Source organism: Littorina saxatilis, linkage group LG12 (assembly GCF_037325665.1).
Source record: "Littorina saxatilis isolate snail1 linkage group LG12, US_GU_Lsax_2.0, whole genome shotgun sequence".
NCBI lineage: Eukaryota > Metazoa > Mollusca > Gastropoda > Littorinimorpha > Littorinidae > Littorina > Littorina saxatilis.
Genome location: NC_090256.1, coordinates 76,538,187 through 76,559,387, shown reverse-complemented (window position 1 = coordinate 76,559,387; position 21,201 = coordinate 76,538,187). Strand labels below are relative to the sequence as shown.

Genomic DNA, 21,201 nt, shown 5'->3' with positions numbered 1-21,201 from the left:
TCAATTTTACATTAAATCCTATGCTCAGCTGCACAACCCACATAGGATGAAGCCGTACCTGTCTTCTCTGACTGAGGCAACTTTTCTCATTGAGAACGCTTTGTGCACAGCTAATTCAACACAGCTGCCTTTGCCTGTTTTGTCACTCATTGTTGGGATGAACAAGCCACTCAGAAAGTTCTACCATAACCTAACGCTCTAAACCAAAACCTACAGTACTTAACGACAAGAGAACTCTGAGAAGTCTCAGATCTCCGTGCCTAGACCATGGTGTTCACTGCCACAGATGCATCCAGACAGTGTTATGTATTCCACAAATATCTGTCCACTGTTTATCTGCTTCTTAATGCTGACACTGACAGTGGCTACTGAAGCTCACATGTCTAGAGATATGACAAAAGCCTTCTCAATTTTACATGATTCATGATTTCAAAGCACATCTTGCATGGAATTAACAAACAAATTTTAAACCCGTTCTTCTCTTTGTGTAATGAAACAGATCAAGTCTCTCCCCTCCCCTCCCCCTCCCCCCCCCCCCCCCCCCCAACTTTATTCTGACATGTTACGCAGACAAACCAATGTTAGTAATGTACGAAGACACCATAAGAATTACAGCACATAGCATGATTGATCATTCCTATAACTTCATCAGCAAATGAAATTTTGTTACATATTGCTATACTAACTAACAAAACCAACAACAAGTCGCGTAAGGCGAAATTATCACATTTAGTCAAGCTGTGGAACGCACTGCATTTTTTCACAATGACCGTAGTTCGACGCTTGTGCATAACGGAGTGAAACTGACGAGCCTGTTCAGCGCAGTATAGTGGTTTCGCTGTGCTGCATAGCACGCTTTTCTGTACCTCTCTTCGTTTTAACTTTCTGAGCGTGTTTTTAATCCGAACATATATCTATATGTTTTTGGAATCAGGAACCGACAAGGAATAAGATGAAATTGTTTTTAAATCGATTTCGGAAATTTAATTTTGATCATAATTTTTATATTTTTAATTTTCAGAGCTTGTTTTTAATCCAAATATAACATATTTATATGTTTTTGGAATCAGGAAATGATGTAGAATAAGATGAATGTAGTTTTGGATCGTTTTATATAAAAAAAAAATTATTACAATTTTTAGATGTTTAATGACCAAAGTCATCAATTAATTTTTAAGCCACCAAGCTGAAATGCAATACAGAAATCCGGCCTTCGTCGAAGATTGCTTTACACAAATTTCAATCAATTTGATTGAAAAATGAGGGTGTGACAGTGCCGCCTCAACTTTTACAAAAAGCCGGATATGACGTCATCAAAAGTATTTATCGAAAAAAGAAAAAAACGTCCGGGGATATCATTCCCAGGAACTCTCATGTCAAATTTCATTACGATCGGTCCAGTAGTTTGGTCTGAATCGCTCTACACACACACACACACGCACAGACAGACACACACACACACACAAGTTCTAAAACTATTCAGAAACAAAACAAGTTCTTGTAAATGTTTATGAAAACAACTTGCTCAAACAAGTTTATAACTATTATTACATGTACTTGGAACTGCATGGCCATCTGCTACTGACCAGCTGCTAGTAGTGCTACCAACTCTGCTTATAAGGGCATGTTACAGTGGCTGCTTTAATGTTTATCCCCCCTGTCTAAACTCTTGAAAATGGAAAAAAAACAAATGCAGAGAAAATATGTTTCCGAGAGTCAGTTAGCAGCTTCTTCTGCGTTCGTGGGCTGAAACTCCCACGTACACTCGTGTTTTTGCACGAGTGGAATTTTACGTGCATGACCGTTTTTTACCCCGCCATTAAGGCAGCCATACGCCGCTTTCGGAGGAAGCATGCTGGGTATTTTCGTGTTTCTATAACCCACCGAACTCTAACATGGATTACAGGATCTTTTCTGTGCGCACTTGGTCTTGTGCTTGCGTGTACACACGAAGGGGGTTAAGTCACTAGCAGGTCTGCACATAAGTTGACCTGGGAGATCGGAAAAATCTCCACACAACCCACCAGGCGGCCGCGGCCGGGATTCGAACTCTCAACCTTCTGATTAAGAGGCTGACGTCTTACCACCCCGCCACAGCGCCCGTCAGTTAGCAGCAAAATATTACCTGTGGTAATTGGCATACCCCTTATAGTTATACAAAATGAAAAAAAAGGAAAAATGATATTAAAAAAACAAGTCGCGTAAGGCGAAATTACTACATTTAGTCAAGCTGTGGAACTCACAGAATGAAACTGAACGCACTGCATTTTTTCACAATGACCGTAGTCCGCCGCTTGTGCATAACAGAGTGAAACTGACGAGCCTGTTCAGCGTGGTAGTGGTTTCGCTGTGCTGCATAGCACGCTTTTCTGTACCTCTCTTCGCTTTAACTTTCTGAGCGTGTTTTTAATCCAAACATATCATATCTATATGTCTCGACATGTATTTCTCTCTCTCTCTCAACTGTATACAGAGATAAGAACATGTTCCGACTCGGCGTAATGATTCCAAAAGGACTACTTTTTAGCGGTCAAGTTCAGTCGTCCGCATACTCGAAAGTGAAAAAAAAGATGAAACGTTTTGCTACAGTATCGGAGGATGAATTGTCGAAGAAGAAAAAGAATCTCGTGCCAACCACTACGCAGAAGACCATCCGAGTTGTCCAGAAGAAGTTCTGAAACACGTCACGTTCCAAATCAAAAGACGACATTCTATTCTCTTACGTCACTATTCTTGGTTTACGGTACCATTCGGCGGCTTTGCTACGAGTATGCCATAGTCTTAGTTGGCCGAGACCTTGAGGTGGAATGCGAGTGATTAGGTTTGTTGATTTTGCTCGGAGAAGTGGTCCGTGTTCTAGCAAGTTTCTTTCTTCTTTGAAAACAAACCCCTAAGACCAGTGAATGTCGAGATATATATACATGTTAATTGGATCTGTGATCCAAACATGGCTTTTGGTCAATCTCGATGGCAGTTTATTCCACTCGCCCTTGTGGAATAAACTTCCATCTCGATTGACCAAAAGCCATGTTTGGATCACAGATCCAATTAACGTATAATGTTTTTGGAATCAGGAACCGACAAGGAATAAGATGAAATTGTTTCTAAATCGATTTCGGAAATTTAATTTTGATCATAATTTTTATATTTTTAATTTTCAGAGCTTGTTTTTAATCCAAATATAACATATTTATATGTTTTTGGAATCAGGAAATGATGTAAGAATAAGATGAACGTAAATTTGGATCATTTTATATTAAAAAAACAATTATTACAATTTTCAGATTTTTAATGACCAAAGTCATTAATTAATTTTTAAGCCACCAAGCTGAAATGCAATACTGAAATCCGGCCTGCGTCGAAGATTGCTTTACAAAAATTTCAATCAATTTGATTGAAAAATGAGGGTGTGACAGTGCCGCCTCAACTTTTACAAAAAGCCGGATATGACATCATCAAAAGTATTTATCGAAAAAAAGAAAAAAACGTCCGGGGATATCATTCCCAGGAACTCTGTCAAATTTCATAAAGATCGGTCCAGTAGTTTGGTCTGAATCGCTCTACACATACACACGCACAGACACACACAGACACCACGACCCTCGTCTCGATTCCCCCTCTATGTTAAAACATTTAGTCAAAACTTGACTAAATGTAAAAATGAGGATAATGAAGCATGTGTCGCTGTACAATCTAAAACCGATATCATTCATACACCGCTAATGCTGTGTACTGTACCGTACTTTCCGGGTCATAAGGCGCGACTTTTTTCCTCGAGTTCGACCCCTGCGTCTTGTATAACGAAGGTCTAATCCGTGTATGAAATACGAAAAAAATCAAAGAGACCGCCTGAGTACCAGTCAAACAACTTGTGATAATGCATGTTTCAGCTACTAGGTACTGCCCTGGCCAAGTTTCCTCAGCTCTCAAGCCACCCAGCTATCACAATGCCTGCCTTTGATCTGGCCGCACACACAGAGCACACATAATTATTTCCACTCTGTTAAACTCGGTCACTGACCGGTCACTGACCCGGTGCAGGAAGTATTTCCTCTCTCAGATATGACAGGGGAACCACCTCTCATGGCAAAAACTGGGTCATTGACCCCTGGGAAGAAGGTCGTGTCTATAAACAAGGCCACCCAGCTATCACAATGTCTTTGATCTCGCCGCACACAGAGTTCGACTCTGTTAAACTCGGTCACTGACCGGTCACTGACCCCGAAGCAGGAAGTGTTTCCTCTCTCAGATATGACAGGAACCACCTCTCATGGCAAAAACTGGGTCACTGACCCCTGGGAAGAAGGTCGTGTCTATAAACAATGGACCTGGCTTTGATCTCGCCGGTTAAAAACCGGTATACTTTTTCAATTTTGGTGCGCCCTATCGGCCCCCTGCGTCCAATGGGTGACTGGATTACAATTTTTTTTAAAAAGAAGGGGGTGCGTCTTAGATAACGAAGCGCCTTGTCACCCGGAAAGTACGGTACTTCAGTGTAAACATTGACACACTCACACACACATTCTTACAGAAACCCCTCACCACCGCCCTTTCTAAACCAATCCAAGCAGCAACAGTTACAAGCAATGTTACATTATAATGTTGGCACCGCCTGCAGCCTGCTGCTCTTCACGTATTTCCCGCTTCCACCGGTAGAAAGTGCGCAGGGACACTTTGGGGAAGCGGTTGAGAAACTCCTGCACGTCAACGTCCGGGTTCTGCTCCACAAACATGTACTCCACGCGCTGCAGTTTGCGCTGTCGCTGTGAGCTGTAAACCAGCCCCTCCATCCCCCTCTCCTCCCCGCCCCCATCCTCGTCTTTTGCCGAACCAGAACCAGCGTCAGACGTTGCGACGACCGAGTCCTCCAGGTGTGAAGCACCCACCACGCTGTCAGAGACGGCAGCGTGAGCGAGAGATGCGTACAACTGAGAGTCGTGGTGAAGGCTACCACTGGTGGCCGAATGACTTGGGGCTGTGGACGATTTGGGCGTGCTGTGTCTGGCTGTGTTGGAATAGCTGGAGTTGAGAGTGTCGGCCACACTGGCTGCTGATGTGGTGTGAGGGTACAGCAGAGCAGAGGCTGGAGTGAGGGTCAGGGCTACAGCCTGTTTGGGCTGAGGGAGGCGGTGCTGTACCATGGCACTCAGGCGGCCCAGGTTGGACACCGTTTCTGTAAACGAGGGCAGGGGGGTGTTGGGTGAGGATTCCAGCTTCACTCGCACCCTGGCCGTACCTGACGCGTGAAAGTCTTCCGCAGTCAGCCCCTCCTCTGCCAATTTGGCGGGACTTGGCTGCAGGCGCGGCGAGTGAGAAGCAGACGGCACAGTCTGGTACACAGAGGGCAGAGGAGACTTGCCGCGCCTGGACTGAAGACTGTAGTGTAAAGAGGAGCCTTCATCATGTTTGGCGCCAGACCCTGCGTACAGCGACGCAGTCTGAGGATAGAACGACTGAGAAGAGTGAGAGCTGGCAGTGAAGGCAGACGACTGTGTGGGAAGGGCAGAGGCCGCAGATTCCCCTCCTGATGTCTGTGGGAACAGAAAGTTTTCCCCTGACGATTGCCCGCTCAGCACCTTGGCCTTCCAGATGAGGAAGATATCCTCCTTGACGTCTGGGAAAAGGCTGTGGAAATCGTCAAAGTTTGTAGTGGGGATGCTGCGGATGTACTCCAGCTTCATGTCCACGCCTTTTTTCCACTGCTGGAACACGTCCACTGTCACCGATGGGAACTGCGGTGTCAGCGCCTCAAACTGCATGTCAGGGTGGCGCTGGTAGTGGTCGTACGCCGCACACAGCACCTCCAGCTGGCTGGCGTGGGGGTGGGGGTTCTTCCACCCTTCACTCTCCCCTGACCCTCTTCCTGCTTGTGACGTCAGCTGGCTTTGTGGTGGTGTGGGCTGGCTTTGTGTTGGTGTGGGCTGGGAAGTGGGGTGCAGCAAGCTGTCATAGCCGTCGTAAGATGAGCTTGTATTGTGAGGGTTCTCTGCTCGCGTTTCCCACTCCCTCCAGACTTGGAACACAGATTCCGGTACGTCCCGTGCTGAACGCGAAAACGTTGCGTAGTCCATGTGAGGGTCTGCTCGAATGGCTGCTCGCCAGTCCCTGATGTGCGCCCTCCAGCGATAGAAGGTGCGCTGAGACACCGTGCCGAAACGACGCGCAAACTCAGCATAGTCCATGGCTGGATTCAACATGACGTGGATGAATTCGTCCCGAGTCTGGCGCCGGCTTTTGGCAGAGGAGCTTTCCTCATCCTCTCCCAGTGACAGAACACTAACATGTGGCTCTGCTGCCTCTGACAGGGACGAGCTGGAGGACACAGCAGGCACAGTCTCTCTGGTCACAGCATCCTGACCAGTCTCTCGTGTACCAGCATCCTGACCAGTTCTCAACAAACTGTCAGACAGTGAGTGAGACCCACCCTCCTCCACATCACCCACCAGACTGGATGCTGATAGGCCCTCGTACGGTTGGCTAGTTGCTTCTGTTTTCACCTTGCTGACGTTCTGTTGTGCGAATTTCTCCAGGTTGAGCAGGTGCTGCCACATAAGGAAAGCCTCTCTGGAAACCGCCGGCAGGACCGAGGCGATGTCTTCGTACCGCACATCGGAGCGGTCGCGCATATAGTCCATGATCTGTCTAACTTCTTGTTTCCAGCGGTAGAAGGTGCGCTCAGAGACGTGAGGGTAGGTGCGGCTGATCTCGGCGTAGTCCAGGTTTGGGTTCATGTGCACCAACCACTGCTCTGGTCGACACTGACCGCTCACGTCCCTCAGCTCTGCAGCTCTCTCTGCACACAGCGAATGCAATGCAACGTAAGGTCAAGTGGGGAAAGACAAAGAAAGGTAAGGTGTTAGTATCATCCTTAAAACATCAACCTTCACAGACAGCTTTTCATTATTTACATAATCCTTAAAACATCAACCTTCACAGACAGCTTTTCATTATTTATATAATCCTTAAAACATCAACCTTCACAGACAGCTTTTCATTATTTACATAATCCTTAAAACATCAACCTTCACAGACACTTGGGTGAAAGAAAGGGCTTAGAGTTAGAACAATATTTTCAAATTTCACAGCTTTTCATTATTTACATTAGTTAAGGTGTTTGCATAATCCTTAAAACATCAACCTTCACAGACACTTCAACTAAAGACAGGGCTTAGAAAAATACTTTCAACTTCAACAGCTTTTCATTACTTACATAAGCACAGCAGAACCAAACAAAACCCTTGCTAAAACCTGACATTTATTTCAGCATTCACAATCACAAGTGATAATCATGCAAAAGATTTTCATCGTTAATGATACAGGGTTTCATTTACTAGTGCACCCTGTGCCATTGGCGCATTAAATCTGAAAATGTCCCATCACAATTCCCTTCACTGCGCCACCAAATGTACACTTTACATCGGATTACACACACACACACTTTCACATACACAGAGATAACACGATATAGCGTCTAATTCTCAGATGGCACCATATTGCACCGTTTTGCATTGGCCAAAACGCGTACAGGCCTCTTTGGCGCTTCTTGCCTTCGACTATGTCCCATCGGAATTTGGTTGAGGGGGACAAATGTCCCATTGCCTTTTTCTCCCAGACTAAACCCTATAGATAAACAACATACCTGCAGTAGGTAGGTGTGACTGGCTGGAACTGGGGGTAGGCGCTGCAGTATCTGTAGCAGAAGCACTGGACTCCTCCCCAATCCCATCAAGAACAGCCCCACCTCTCTCCTTCTGGTCCTTGGCCTCCTCCCTCACCAGAGCCTGCCACGCGTCAAACACGTCCTCCGTAACCTCAGGAACTAGCTTCTGGAACTCCGGCAGCGTGAGCGAGGGGTTGGTACGCAGCATGTCAATGGCGTCACGGATCTGTCGCCGCCAGCGGTAGAAAGTCCTAACGGAGATGTTGGTGTAGTACCTGCTGAAGGTGCCAAAGTCCACGTTAGGATAGCGCTGCACGAAGTGGAACTCCTCCCTGTTCAGCTTAAACTGTTTCCGTGACGACATGCTGGCTGGGGAGTCATGGTGAGCGTAGTCCTTTCCTCTGTCCTCTTTGGAGACTCTTTCCCCCTCCCCGTCCCTGTACTTCTCCAACAGAAAGTTTGGTGTTTCGTTGCCGGCACTTCCTGCGTCTGTGGTCAGGTCCTGCGAGTGTCGGTCGCTCTGTGCCGGGCTGGGAGACGGAGACAGCTGATGGTGCGAGGTGGCCAGGTCATCGTCTGCCTCGTTCCCAGCCACCATCAAGCGAGCGTGGCCGTGCTTGACCCGGTCTCGCCAGCTGGACAGGATCTCGTCAGGCACGTTGGGGAAGGACAGAGCGAACTGGTCCACCGTGCAATTGGGTTCTCTCTCCAAAAGGGCCAGGGCCGAGGACACCTGCACAAAACAACAGCACAAAGGGTGAACACCATACTATACATCAAAACTTAAAATGCACAAAAAAGATCTTCAGAAAAGACTTAAAAATCACACAAAGGTATCTGACATGAATAACATCTTACATGGCAATTCGTAAAGTCTTCTCAGCAAACTTTAGACTATGGTTTGCCTTTGTTCTCTCTCACATTAATCATTAAGCTTAGATGGAAGAAATAACATGAAACACAGTCATTTGGCAAAGCTGGTCCTGACAGACAGGTGGTCGTCATGGTAAGGTGATTGATATAGGAAAGAGTCTCGTTGGGGTTACTTTGGGGTGGTCGTCATGGTAAGGTGATTGATATAGGAAAGAGTCTCGTTGGGGTTACTTTGGGGTGGTCGTCATGGTATAGTGATTGATATAGGAACGAGTCTCGTTGGGGTTACTTTGGGGTGGTCGTCATGGTAAAGTGATTGATATAGGAAAGAGTCTCGTTGGGGTTACTTTGGGGTGGTCGTCATGGGCAGGTGATTGATATAGGAAAGAGTCTCGTTGGGGTTACTTTGGGGTGGTCGTCATGGTAAAGTGATTGACATAGGAAAGAGTCTCGTTGGGGTTACTTTGGGGTGGTCGTCATGGTAAAGTGATTGATATAGGAAAGAGTCTCGTTGGGGTTACTTTGGGGTGGTCGTCATGGTAAGGTGATTGATATAGGAAAGAGTCTCGTTGGGGTTACTTTGGGGTGGTCGTCATGGTAAAGTGATTGATATAGGAAAGAGTCTCGTTGGGGTTACTTTGGGGTAGTCGTCATGGTAAGGTGATTGATATAGGAAAGAGTCTCGTTGGGGTTACTTTGGGGTGGTCGTCATGGGCAGGTGATCCTTTTTTATCAAGAAGCGGTCGCCAGGGCAGGTTTGACTATTTGAAACAACTTCACCAAATCAAGTCTCCTAGACTTACCTTGCGCCTCCAGCGGCCGTATCGCTGTGCAGAAACGCCAGGGAAGAGATGGGTTAGGGCCAGGTAGGGGGTGTCGGGATTCATCAGATAGTAGTAGTGCTCCGGCTTCAGGCTCTGTCTCCTCCCCCGGTGCCCCACCACCCCCTCCCCTCCCTCGCTCGTGTGGGGGCTGGGGCTGTCAGGCTCGGCACCTTTGTCGCCTCGGCTCTGTGATTCTGTGTCTTTGGATTTGGACGACTCACTGGACGACTTTCGCCTGACTCTGTCTCGATCGCTTTGTTTGTTCGTAGACGGCTGGTCCCTGGGGACTGAATCGTGATCATGCTCTCGTTCCTGACTGGAGCCGTCTCTGAGGGAGGGGAGCGAGGAGGGGAGCGAGGAGGGGAGAGGGGGACTGGACATGATGCTAAGCGGTGACCAGAACGGCATGGCCATCTGACCGAGCAATGGGGCGTAACTGGCGTACCAGGCCGCTAAATCCGCTCCCACCCCCTTGCTGCCGGCTAGGAGGCTGACAGGGGGGAGGGTGGGGGTGGAGGAGGTGAGGGGGGAGGGGGCGGGGACGAGGCTGGGGCAGGTGGATATGAGGGGAGTGGAGGTGTTGATGAGCGTTAAGTGAGCTTTCCACAGTGAGAATACGTCCTGCGTCACAGACGCCTGCTTCCGGAACTCTTGGTACGTCAGCTGCAGGTAAAAGAAAACATGAATCATAAACACATACATGTATACAACTGCTGAGTCTACCAGGAGTCAAAGCACTTTAGTCAAACTGAAAGTGAAATAAATAATGACAATGTGTCTTCCTCTATTCTGAACAGATTCAGTATAAACTTTAAGCAAAACATGTAAAACCTTCCCACCCTCACCCTACAAGCAGTTCTTCTTCAGCGTTCGATGGACACCCTAGACGGACGCAGTGGTGTGGTGGTTAGACGTCGGCCTCCTAATCGGGAGGTCGTGAGTTCGAATCCCGGTCGCTGCTGCCTGGTGGGTCAAGAATGGAGATTTTTCCGATCTCCCAGGTCAACTTATGTGCAGACCAGCCAGTGTCTTAACCCCCTTTGTGTGTACACACAAGCACAAGACCAAGTGCGCATGGAAAAGATCCTGTAATCCATGTCAGAGTTTGGTGGGTTATGGAAACACGAAAATACCCAGCATGCCTACTCAACGAAAGCGGAGTGAAGCTGACTATGCTCTCAGAGTATAGTTTGGGGAACCCAAATCTGAAATGGGCAAACGAGCTCACACGTAACCCTGGGATGTTGCCACAAATTCATACCTATAGGACAAATGTCCTGAGCTCTTTGGCATCAATAGGATATTTGACTGCTTTCAGACATTTTAATAGGACATTATAATTTTGTGCAAAACACAAAATCATGATCACACACACATATCTATATGCACCAACATTGTGTGCGTATATTGTTTTATCACTTTTGTTTCAAACAGAACACACACAAAAAAGAAACAAACAAACTAAAAAGCAACCAAAAACTTCAGCACTCTTACTTTGATTGGCACACAAACTGCATGATTTCCTGATAGAGCTTTTTCTTGACATATTCGACAAAACAAAAGTTGTACCTATATAGATGGTCTCTTTGCTGTCAAATTCTAACCGACTAGTACTAAACAGGGTCAACATGAATAGTTAACCTTATTAAAAGACTGTCTGTGCGAATGTCCTGTTGTACCGACACGTACATCTTCAAGTCACGAAACTTTACTTTCCATGATTGTGGAGGTTTCAGCGGCGACACTATCATTGGCGCTGTCATTTTCTGGAATTATGCTATTGCTAGCCGTGTTTTCCCATGTTCTTCTTGGCCCTAATGTAGCACACGATGCCGTTGAAACGCCAAACGTGTTCAGCTTTTTTGTTTGTTTGGCAGGCTTTAGCTTTTTTCAATGCCGTGCGCTTCAACTCTAACCGAAAGCAAATTAAAGCATACGCGAGCCTTGGTCAGTTGAAGTTGTCTCCCGTACTCCTAACTTTAGCGTGCTGTCAGAAGACGGATGTACGCAAACAGCTCATACCGCAAACGGTTCGGAAAACGCAAGATCTGCACTGCACAACTTCAGTGCACCTGTACGCGAGAGCGCTCGGTCACTTTTTGAAGGTTTTTATTATGAAAGGAAAATTATCAAATAACGCGCTGTCCGAAGGAATGGAGTTCTTATCGGACAATGACCGCGCTCAGTTAAAAACGATAAGACATCTGACCGCTATGCGGCTAAGTGAATAGGACATTTGAGCCTTTTAATCGGTCTATGTCCGATGTCCGACGCCCAACGACATCCCTGGTAACCAGAAAATTCTGGAACGCTGAAGAAAAAAAAGAAGATGGACACCCTACAAGCAGAGAACATTGATCAGAGTACATTGTCATAAAGTCATCACAGCTTCACACACACTGCGAACACGCAAGATGTTGATACTCTTTCTATTCTTAATTTTTGTTTTGTTTAGTTTACTGACCTTGGGGTTTGCCTGGAGTTTGAGGAAGTCAGCAAAGATCTGCTTTTTCCACATGTAAAACAACTGTTGAGGCACTTCGGGAAATACCTGCGAATCACAGAATGCAACTCTTAGTCTTAAACACAAACAACTTCAAAAACTCACACCACCTATTCAACATCAAACTTAGAAAGTTCTTCGCCAAAACTGTATTTCAAATGAAAAGAAAGCACAAAACAGCCTTATCAAGCAAACTTTAAACCCACCATTTTTGTCAAACTAGTGACTAATAGTACTAAGTAGTACAACCAGAGAAAATAAAAAATAGATATGAATTTTTTTTTAAACATAGGGCTACTGGAAGAGAACCACTTTATTTTCAGCCAAGCGACATAGGTAAAGAAGTATTGGTTACTTCTCTTAACAACCGTGAAACACACACAACACATCATGTAAACAAAGTCTCACCTGTGCAAACTGTTCAGCGTCCAGACTGAGATTTTTCTGCAGGAAGATGTATTGTGAGATGTAGTCCTCATGGTGACCACTCCCCCCTCCCTCCCCCTCCTTGTGGCTCGCAGACCCCTCCCCCTCCCTGCTGGTCGCTTTTGCCACACTGCTGGCCAGGCTTTTCATCTCGCTCAGCGACATGCTCGGTTTGCCAGTGTCGCCAAGGAAACGGTGTCCCTTGGTCATGAGGCCCTTCCAGTGGTCGAACACCTGATCTTTGACTTGAGGGAAGTACTGGGAGAACTGGGCGTAGGTGATGCCGGGCTGCTGCTCCACGCAGATGAACTGGTCCTTGATTCGTCGCTTCCAGCGGTAGAACGTGCGCTGCTGCATGTTGGGGAAGAGACGCGACATCTCGGCAAAGTCCATGAAGGGGTCCATCTCCAGGAACTGGTACTCCTCTTTCTGTGTCATGTCTTTCCGCGGCCACGGGATGCTGCCACGCCCACCCTCACCGTCTCGATCGTCCAGGTCCGACAGCTTTCGCTTTCGAGCTCTCGTCGAATCATCGCTGTCAGCTGCCAAAAGCTGTGCGTGAGATGCATGAAGCGCAGACAGGTCAGCGTTGACTTGTTGTTGCTGCTGCAGGATGCGGTCTGTATAGTGCTGCAGCAGCTGCATGGAGGACGCTGCGTACGGCAGCTGAGGCAGTTCGTGGCTCCCCATTTGAGAGTCGTCCGCTGTAGTCGTAGGGGGTGAGGCCGAGGGGGAGAAGTCATCCTGAAACAAACATTCAGCCACTTTACAACATTGCCTAACAGTGACAAAGTCATACACTTCATGCTGAGGATATCTTGCATTCTACAGATTTTACGATGTCAATAATCACAAACATCTTGCTACTCACACAGTCACAGTCTTAGAAAAAAAGGTCAACCTTGAGCTTTGATTCTGGTGGTTCACAAAATCTTTGATGATCACAATGATTTTAATGATGATGACAATGATGAGTATCAGTGCTATTCATAGTCACAAATTTGCATTTAAAGGCACAGTAAGCCTCCCGTAAACCATCACAGATACTGTCAGGCTTTTACACACAGTACAAACACCCTTCCATTTGAACGCTCACCAAACGGGAACATCCTAGGTGCCCTACGTAAAGAGCGAGCAATTTTCAAAGAATTTATTTTTGCGTGGTTTATCTTACCCCTGAGCCATCGTGAACCTGTGTGATCCAGTTTCCCTTTTTCACAATGCAGTCGTCAGTTTGTAATTTGACTGCGGCTCGCTGTGAGCTTATCCGCAATAGCACGTAATTATGTACCTCGGACTTTTCACGAAACAAACAAATGTGGTTCATAAGAACTCGAGCGATGGCTTTTGACTGCCTATAAACCGTCGTCTGCTACAAAAACCACGACCTTGCGTAACCCTGCTTCCGGGCTTTTCTTTTTTCAAACTTTCAAAACTTCGAATTTTACTGATCTTGTCTTGATGAAAAAATAATTCTTTTATGATTAAAGAATGTTTGTGTAACAAGCTGTCAATTTATTATTTAGATTTGAAAAGTTAGGTCTAGCGCCAAAACGCACAATCATCGCTCCACGGCTATCGCCAGTTGAAGGGAAGTAACTCATTTTTGACCTGAGTTCAGGATGGAGTATCTGTGATGGTTTACGGGAGGCTTACTGTGCCTTTAAGCATGTTTACAATTTTCTCCCTGTACATCACTAAGAAAGAAATTATACACCTACAAAATTGATAAAAATTCTCATCATCTGCAACAATAATCTTGAAGGAGTTAAAACAAAGATAAGTAAAATTCACCTGGGCACTGTTGGAGCTTTTGCCATGAGCTCTGTAAATGTTTTGATCAGCACTTTGTCTGCCACTGAAATGAAAAAAACAACGAAAAAGATAAGTATAATAGCAACACAGTAAATATACTATCATTGTTAGCAACACCTTAACAATGCAAATTACTGCAATGAACTGTAGAATACTGCAAAATTATTTTTTCCCCTTTTTTCTCTCATTATCTAATTTATATTGATTTGAAGGGGAGCTGTGCACATGCAGAAGCGCCGTCTTTACTGCTGATGTTTTTGTTTGAAGTTCAGACAACACTGTCTTCAGGTGTAAATCCTCTATCCATGAACTTGTAACAGTATCCATTCACTGCTAGATCATTAAAATGACCATTCACCATACTTGCAAATTTAACAAAAAGACCAGCTTAGTGCTCTTCTTGCTAGCATGTTAAAAAACATTTGAGATGCTTGACGATTTAATGCTACATATGGTTCAGTTGACAAACTCACATGCAGACACACACACACACACAAAGTACATGTACCCCGACTATTGTCAAACTTTTATATATCAAATAACCAAAGGGAAGTAATCGCTCTTAATGCATACGACATGTGTAATAGAGTAAGCGAGAGATGTACGGAACCTTTTCTTCTGGCACCTGAGAGAATAACAAGCATTGAAATGAACAAGCGACTTTCATCCTCAAAAAAGGATGATCACCGCAAGCTCATAGTCATATGCTCATCATTCTCTAAGGCACTCCAACTAACACCTACGTACACAGTCATATATATACAAGAACCAGCTTTTATTCTCGACCGGACTTAGTCCTTAGATCAAGACTGGTTTAAACAGAACAAACACACAAACACACACATTGTTACAGGGTCGCCTCGAAAGTATCAGTTAGAATCTCAAACAGAATGAGGCAGAGCGATGTTACGATATCAAATAACAAAAGGGAAGTAAACTTTTATATATTTTTTTATTTACAAGTTTACCCCCAAAATCGCATGCCTGAAAGTGAAATGTCCATTATCATACCTATCCCGTGTGTGTTCCCCTCCATTTTCATGTGATTCGAGGGGGTTGTCAGTCTCGTCCTTCACCAGTGACATGTCCAGGGGAAGGTCACGGTCATCAGGCAAAGCCTCTTCTGGCTCTGCCCTCTCTTCCCCTGAGGATGGAGGGGCAGGTTCAGTTTTCAGTTCAGTGTTACGCTGAGGGCTAAACACTTCTCTGATGACAGAGGTGTGGGCGGGGTGGACGGGAGGAGGGGGAGGGTGTTCAGGGTAGGAATGGGAGGAGTCAGAGGATTGGGTGGCAGGAGGGAAGGAGGGTTGGGAATCTGCGGAGTGGGAGGGGTCAGACTTGGGAGAAGGTGGGGGGGAAGCAAGCAGCTGTTGGGCATGGTGGATCTTAGACACAATCCCCACCTCCATGAAGCTGTCGTTGGATTCCATGGACGCCGCCCTGTCTCTGCTTCCAACGCCACCCTGCGACTCCTCTCCCATGTCAACCGCAGGTCCCCCGCCTGTCTCCGCCCTATTCTCCTCATGGTTGGACAGGTCAATACGATACACCTGTCCTGATGCAGGTCCGTTATGCACAACGTGGGAAACTCTGCCGTCGTCAGACAGCACTACTTTGTGCGACTCGCCTGTCTTGCAGGCGACGCTGGGGTCGTGCGTGTGCCAGGGGCTAGATGACCCCTGAAACCTGAGATCCCTTGACGGCGAGTCGCAGTGGTCCGTGTGATGCAACCTTAACCCTGGCTGTGCCGAGTGGTCAGTTTCATCGTAGTTGTGATAAGGATGAACATGGGACGACACTGTTTCCTGATCAGCCCTGGCAGACCCAGAGTCTTCACTTTGTGAAAAAGCTTCAAATTGTTTTTGGGGTAAGGAGTTTGCAACAAGACTCTGTGGCTCTGTTGTACTGGTAGATGCAGACACCGCCACTGGTGTTTCCACAGAAACAGCAACACCATCCCAAGGACTCGTTCCCTGACCATATTCCTGAGCAGAATGCAGTTCATCACTTGTGCCATTGGCAACATTATCATCATCATTATCACTATCATCCTCATCACAGTTCATGCTGGCTTCGTCATCACAGATCTCTTGATGCATGCTATCACTGTTGCTCACATCTGTACCGTTACTCTCCTCCCCACGCTCACATCGACTGAGCGCAGCAGCTACAAGGTCGGCCTCACTGGCCTCAAGGTCAGTCTGGTGTCGCTCGTGCGTGCGTTGCTTCGGTAACAGTCCTCGCTTCACCAGCTCATTGACGCTGTGTGTTTCTTTAGTTTTGTGGTCCCTCTCCACACAGACGAGCCCCACCAGCTCCACACAGTCCTCAAAGTTGAGGTAGGTGTGGCACAGTTGCCGCAGCATTCTCACCATCGCCGGGTGGAACTTGGACGGGTCTTTGCTGGCTGAGTCATTTTGTGGCTCTGTCAAACTGCTCTCTTCTTCAAGCAGGCCTTGTAAGCTGCAACAGAGGTGTATACCGTAAGTTTACTACTGTCAGCTTCAGCTTATTGAAATTGTGCTCTACAGATATAGAAAAACATCAAACAAACGAAAGATTGGAATAACTTAAAGCTACCCAAAAGTATCAAAATAATGTATGAACACTGACAAGTCCTTGAACTGACAACAGCACAAGGAATTACAAGTGCAAGTGTGCACTCTGTTCTCTAGTTTGAATCTTTGGGCAACCTAAAATCAGGTTCTTTTTCAGTGTTTGTGTTACATATCTATCAGCAAACTACATATTCCTCTAGAATTCATTTTCAGAATGTTACAGAAGTCAGCTTTGCTATTCAAACATTGAATTCTGTAGTATGCCAAGCTAAATTTAAGCTACCTTCCGTCCCAAGAGCAAGTTTACACAATATGTGATTCAAAATGTGATTCAAAGCAAATTGTCAAATTAAAATAACAGCGTGAGCAGCTTTTCAAGTAATGGATAAACCCTTCATGCAAAGTGTACCCAGCTGAAAAATGGTAAAACTTCAAGATTTCATAACATTCTGTGAATCTGCCTGCCTAAAAGTAAAAGATTGAAAATAAACACAATGGAGCATTAGTCACCATGACTAGAAGTCCTAGTACTTCTAGGCTGGCCAAAACACTTTGACTGAGACTGTGCTGACTTGGTCTTGGTAAAAGTAGCCAATAGTGAACCAAATTTACATGAAATGCATTTTCTTTATTTTTGAGCATATTTTCAAGCACAACACATCTGGGTAAAACTTTTTTTTTTAAAGTGTCTGGATGTTTATTATCACTCTTGAAGGAAGAATTCACATGCAAAGTTTCATAACCATCTGTCCAGTAGCTGCCTGGGAGTGGGGATCGTTCTACATGCACACACTCTTGCCTCTCTCTCTCAATCAATCCCCAGTCTATCTCCAGCAATACATCCTTGAAGCCAAATATGGTCAGAAATTTATGACAATTGGGAATTTCCAGAAATAACTCCGCCGTGATTGTACAGTTGCTTTTCCTTGCAAACATTGAGTAAAGCTGCACGTTAGTTAACTGTTGCTTAAAGGCCTGTCCAGACTTGGACGCCGTTTTACACTATATATGCGCCGCAGGCCGTTTTGTGCGTCGCGCGGGATTTTGCCGAGTGGCCACACATCGACGACTTTTTTCACAACGCGGTATCAGTGGAGCGCAAGCGTCAAGGTCACCTGACAGGAAGGTCAACACGCTAGCGGTAATTTGCAAAGATGGCTGCGTACATACAAAACAGTGACAGTCGCATCGACTGCCACGCCGCGAACTTTGCGTCCCTGTTTTTGTATAACTTGGAAAATGTATTCCACAGGGATTCGTGGCTTCTGTATAGATCGATAAGTTCGCCGATCTGTGTCGAAGAGATACTTAGGGTCTACCCACAATCCAACTCGATCTGACGGTTGACGTCATCGCTCTGGTTTTCTCTGATTGGTCAAATTTCCGTCGTTCTATTTCTGTGTCAGAGAAATTAGAACACGCTCTATTCTTCTGCAGATAACGCTTCGCGATCATAGCCCGCCGCGGCGCGCCCAGCGGGACCGTTTTGAGCATAAGTCAAATGTGGACAGGGTCAGCCTGGAGTGTCTGGACAGGCCTTAATGGGTCCAGCTGCACGTGCCTTCTCCACAGGAATTCACTCAATCTGTGCACTGAGGGACAAGATCGCATCCACAATGACGAGTGTCAGCTCCGATGTGCTTACTTTTGCCAGAAAAGAGCGCTATATTCAGCGGACAAAGTAGAAAGCCCAGATGAGCTCATCATCACCGGGATGTCAGTCGTCCACATGATTTCACTTTCACAAATTGTCAGTGTCGCAGCTTGCATTTGCACAGACACGCTGTTCGCTAGTGAATGGCCTAAAATATCACAAGTAGCTTGATTCAGTGTTCGGTGTTCCCATGGAAAAGCTAGAGAAAACAAGGGAAAGCAACTCTTTCAGAAGTTCCACTTGACTACCCATATGATATAATTTAATATAAAGGAACCCATATATATATTTATGGACTGGCTGGCCGAGTGGTAACGCACTTGCGCTCGGAAGCGAGAGGTTGCGAGTTTGACCCTGGGTCAGGGTGTTAGCAATTTTCTCCCCCCTTTCCTAAGCTTGGTGGTGGGTTCAAGTGCTAGTCTTTCGGATGAGATGAAAAATCGAGGTCCCTTTGTGTACACTACATTGGGGTGTGCACGTTAAAGATCCCACGATTGACAAAAGGGTCTATCCTGGCAAAATTGTATAGGCATAGATAAAAAATGTCCACCAAAATACCCGTGTGACTTGGAATAATAGGCCGTGAAAAGTAGGATATGCGCCGAAATGGCTGCGATCTGCTGGCCGATGTGAATGCGTGATGTATTGTGTAAAAAAATTCCATCTCACATGGCATAAATAAATCCCTGCACCTTGAATATGTGCGCGATATAAATTGCATAAAAAAAAACATTAAAAAAAATCCCTGCGCTTTGAACTGTACCCACGGAATACGCGCGATATAAGCCTCATATTGATTGACTGATTGATAAAGAGAAGAAAAAAAGTTGGTAGGATAGTAAGGCACAAACCCGACAGTAGTTTGTGCACAAACCCGACAGTAGTTTGTGCACAAACCTGACAGTAGTTTGTGCACAAACCCGCATAGAACTTAAATCTTAACACATATGCTCACAAATTACCCTATGCCACCACTCCAAACTCAGAAATGTAATCACAGGACCAGCTGTTATTGTTTAACACCACCAGCATGATGATAGAATGTAATTGAGCCCGCATTTCAATTATAGATATTTTCAAAGAAACAATAGTCTGAACTCTGATCGATGTTGTAAGTAATATCACTTTCTATGCAGGCCAACATTACCTGTGTGAAGCATACTGAATCAGTGAATAGATTCCAGTGGGCCATTACCAATACCATACAAACCGCAATGCAGTTTTATGATGATAGTTATTAAATGAATGCACATTTATTTACAAAGGGTAATAACAGTGTTATTAACACTAACAGATGTAATTATATTTAATTAAGGTCTTGTTTTATATTATATACATGTCTTTGTACACTTTATCAGTGCATAGCTACATGTTCTATTTTTCTGCTGGCAAAGTAGAAGAGCTCTAGCAAAATTTGCTTACAAGTAAAATGTATGTCACTATGTGTGTAGGAGTGTTGAGACTGAGAGAGTGTTTGTTTGACACTGAGACCGGTTTTGTGTCCAGTCATATAGTAAGACATCAGGAAACTTGCTTGAGTGATGGAAGTGTTACGCAATGATCCTTCAAGTCGACTCGGCTCTTGATTACTATTAATAAGGTGGATCACGTGATCGTGACTGTCTTGAGGTCCAGTTCAAAACACAGGAACGTGACAGCTGATGACAGATCAAATGACACCATCCGGTCAGGGCTAACACATAGTCGTATGCATCAACAATACAACACACAGCATACTACACAGCACAGCACAACATCCGCTGATCCCGTTTCAAACAAAGACAAGAAGCTGAAATTTTAAAGATGGCCGTTGACGAAAGGAATTTCCCCGCTTGCGGATTCGGCGTGCCACGGCCAAAAACTGGGTCATGCTTGGCCGCTTCGCAACTTCATTTCAGTTAGAATCGCGAAAAACCAGATGACATCAATCAAATTTCACACCTTACAATTAAGCCGAGTTCGTAATCAATTTTAATATATTATCTGAGGATAATATGTTGGTGTTAAGTCTGAAACTGTACCTGCAATCGTAACAGCCTTTGTCGTGAGTCTCCAGCAAATGCCAAGCGAGGCTCGAATCTTTTAGTTGCAGACGACTTCTCAGTTTCCTCCACCTTTCGAAGGAAGCAGCCAGATATATTCTGCGAGCATCCCGCCATTGATACGCAGCTCTCTGCTTCAACTGTCGTTCTTTTTCGGGTTTGGGTGGCCGCCCTCTGTTTGCGTGTTTCCGCAGAATATCGCTTCGTTTTAACGTGGCCATCTTGTCTGTCTGCTTGGGGGAAACATTTGGAAAGGAGGGGGGTAGTGCTCTGCGCATGCGCAGACGGAGCTGAAGTGTCAGTGCGCGTCAGTGTGCGACAGGTGAGTGGCAGCTGACAGCTGTGACACGGTTCTCCATCACGCATGGCACGCGCTAAATGCCTAATGAGCGATTGAGAAGGAGAGTGCAAACACTAAGCATTTACCTTTTTATAAGCTGGCTTGGTCATGATCGCTGAAGTTCTTTGAACACTGACGTGCCTGGTGGAGTGACTGCATGAACAAAGCACTTAAACTTAAACATACAATTATCGTGGTCTCATGTCATTGTCAGTAAATTTTGTTTAGACGGTAGAAATGGAGTAAATGATACAACAGCAAATAATCGAAAAATTGCTATAAACACTGAGCTCCACAGTTTCATTTAGTAGAAATTTATTTTTAAACCATTTTTGCTCAATTTTCTGTTTTGAGATTTTTTTTCCCCCCCGTTGCTATTTTGCCTCATACTGCACCAGCATCTTCTCCACAGTCCGGCATTGTACTACATAAAAATGAACCATGCATGTATTTATTAGGGTAAATAAGAATGGCAAACAAAACACTTTAAAAAAAACCACTACGTT

At 45.4% G+C, this 21,201-nt stretch overlaps 1 protein-coding gene across 1 annotated transcript; it reads right to left on the bottom strand.

Moving 5' to 3' along the window:
* Nucleotides 1–1,495: 1,495 nt before the first annotated feature.
* On the bottom strand, nucleotides 1,496–20,587 carry LOC138982807 (uncharacterized). Its single transcript, XM_070356158.1, has 8 exons — nucleotides 20,335–20,587; nucleotides 15,113–16,564; nucleotides 14,081–14,144; nucleotides 12,269–13,030; nucleotides 11,822–11,908; nucleotides 9,337–10,020; nucleotides 7,640–8,393; nucleotides 1,496–6,793 (listed from the first exon to the last, which is right to left on the bottom strand). The coding sequence occupies exons 1-8, from the start codon at nucleotides 20,574–20,576 to the stop codon at nucleotides 4,590–4,592; spliced, it is 6,249 nt and encodes a 2,082-aa protein (XP_070212259.1). The 5' UTR covers nucleotides 20,577–20,587; the 3' UTR covers nucleotides 1,496–4,589.
* Nucleotides 20,588–21,201: the final 614 nt, after the last annotated feature.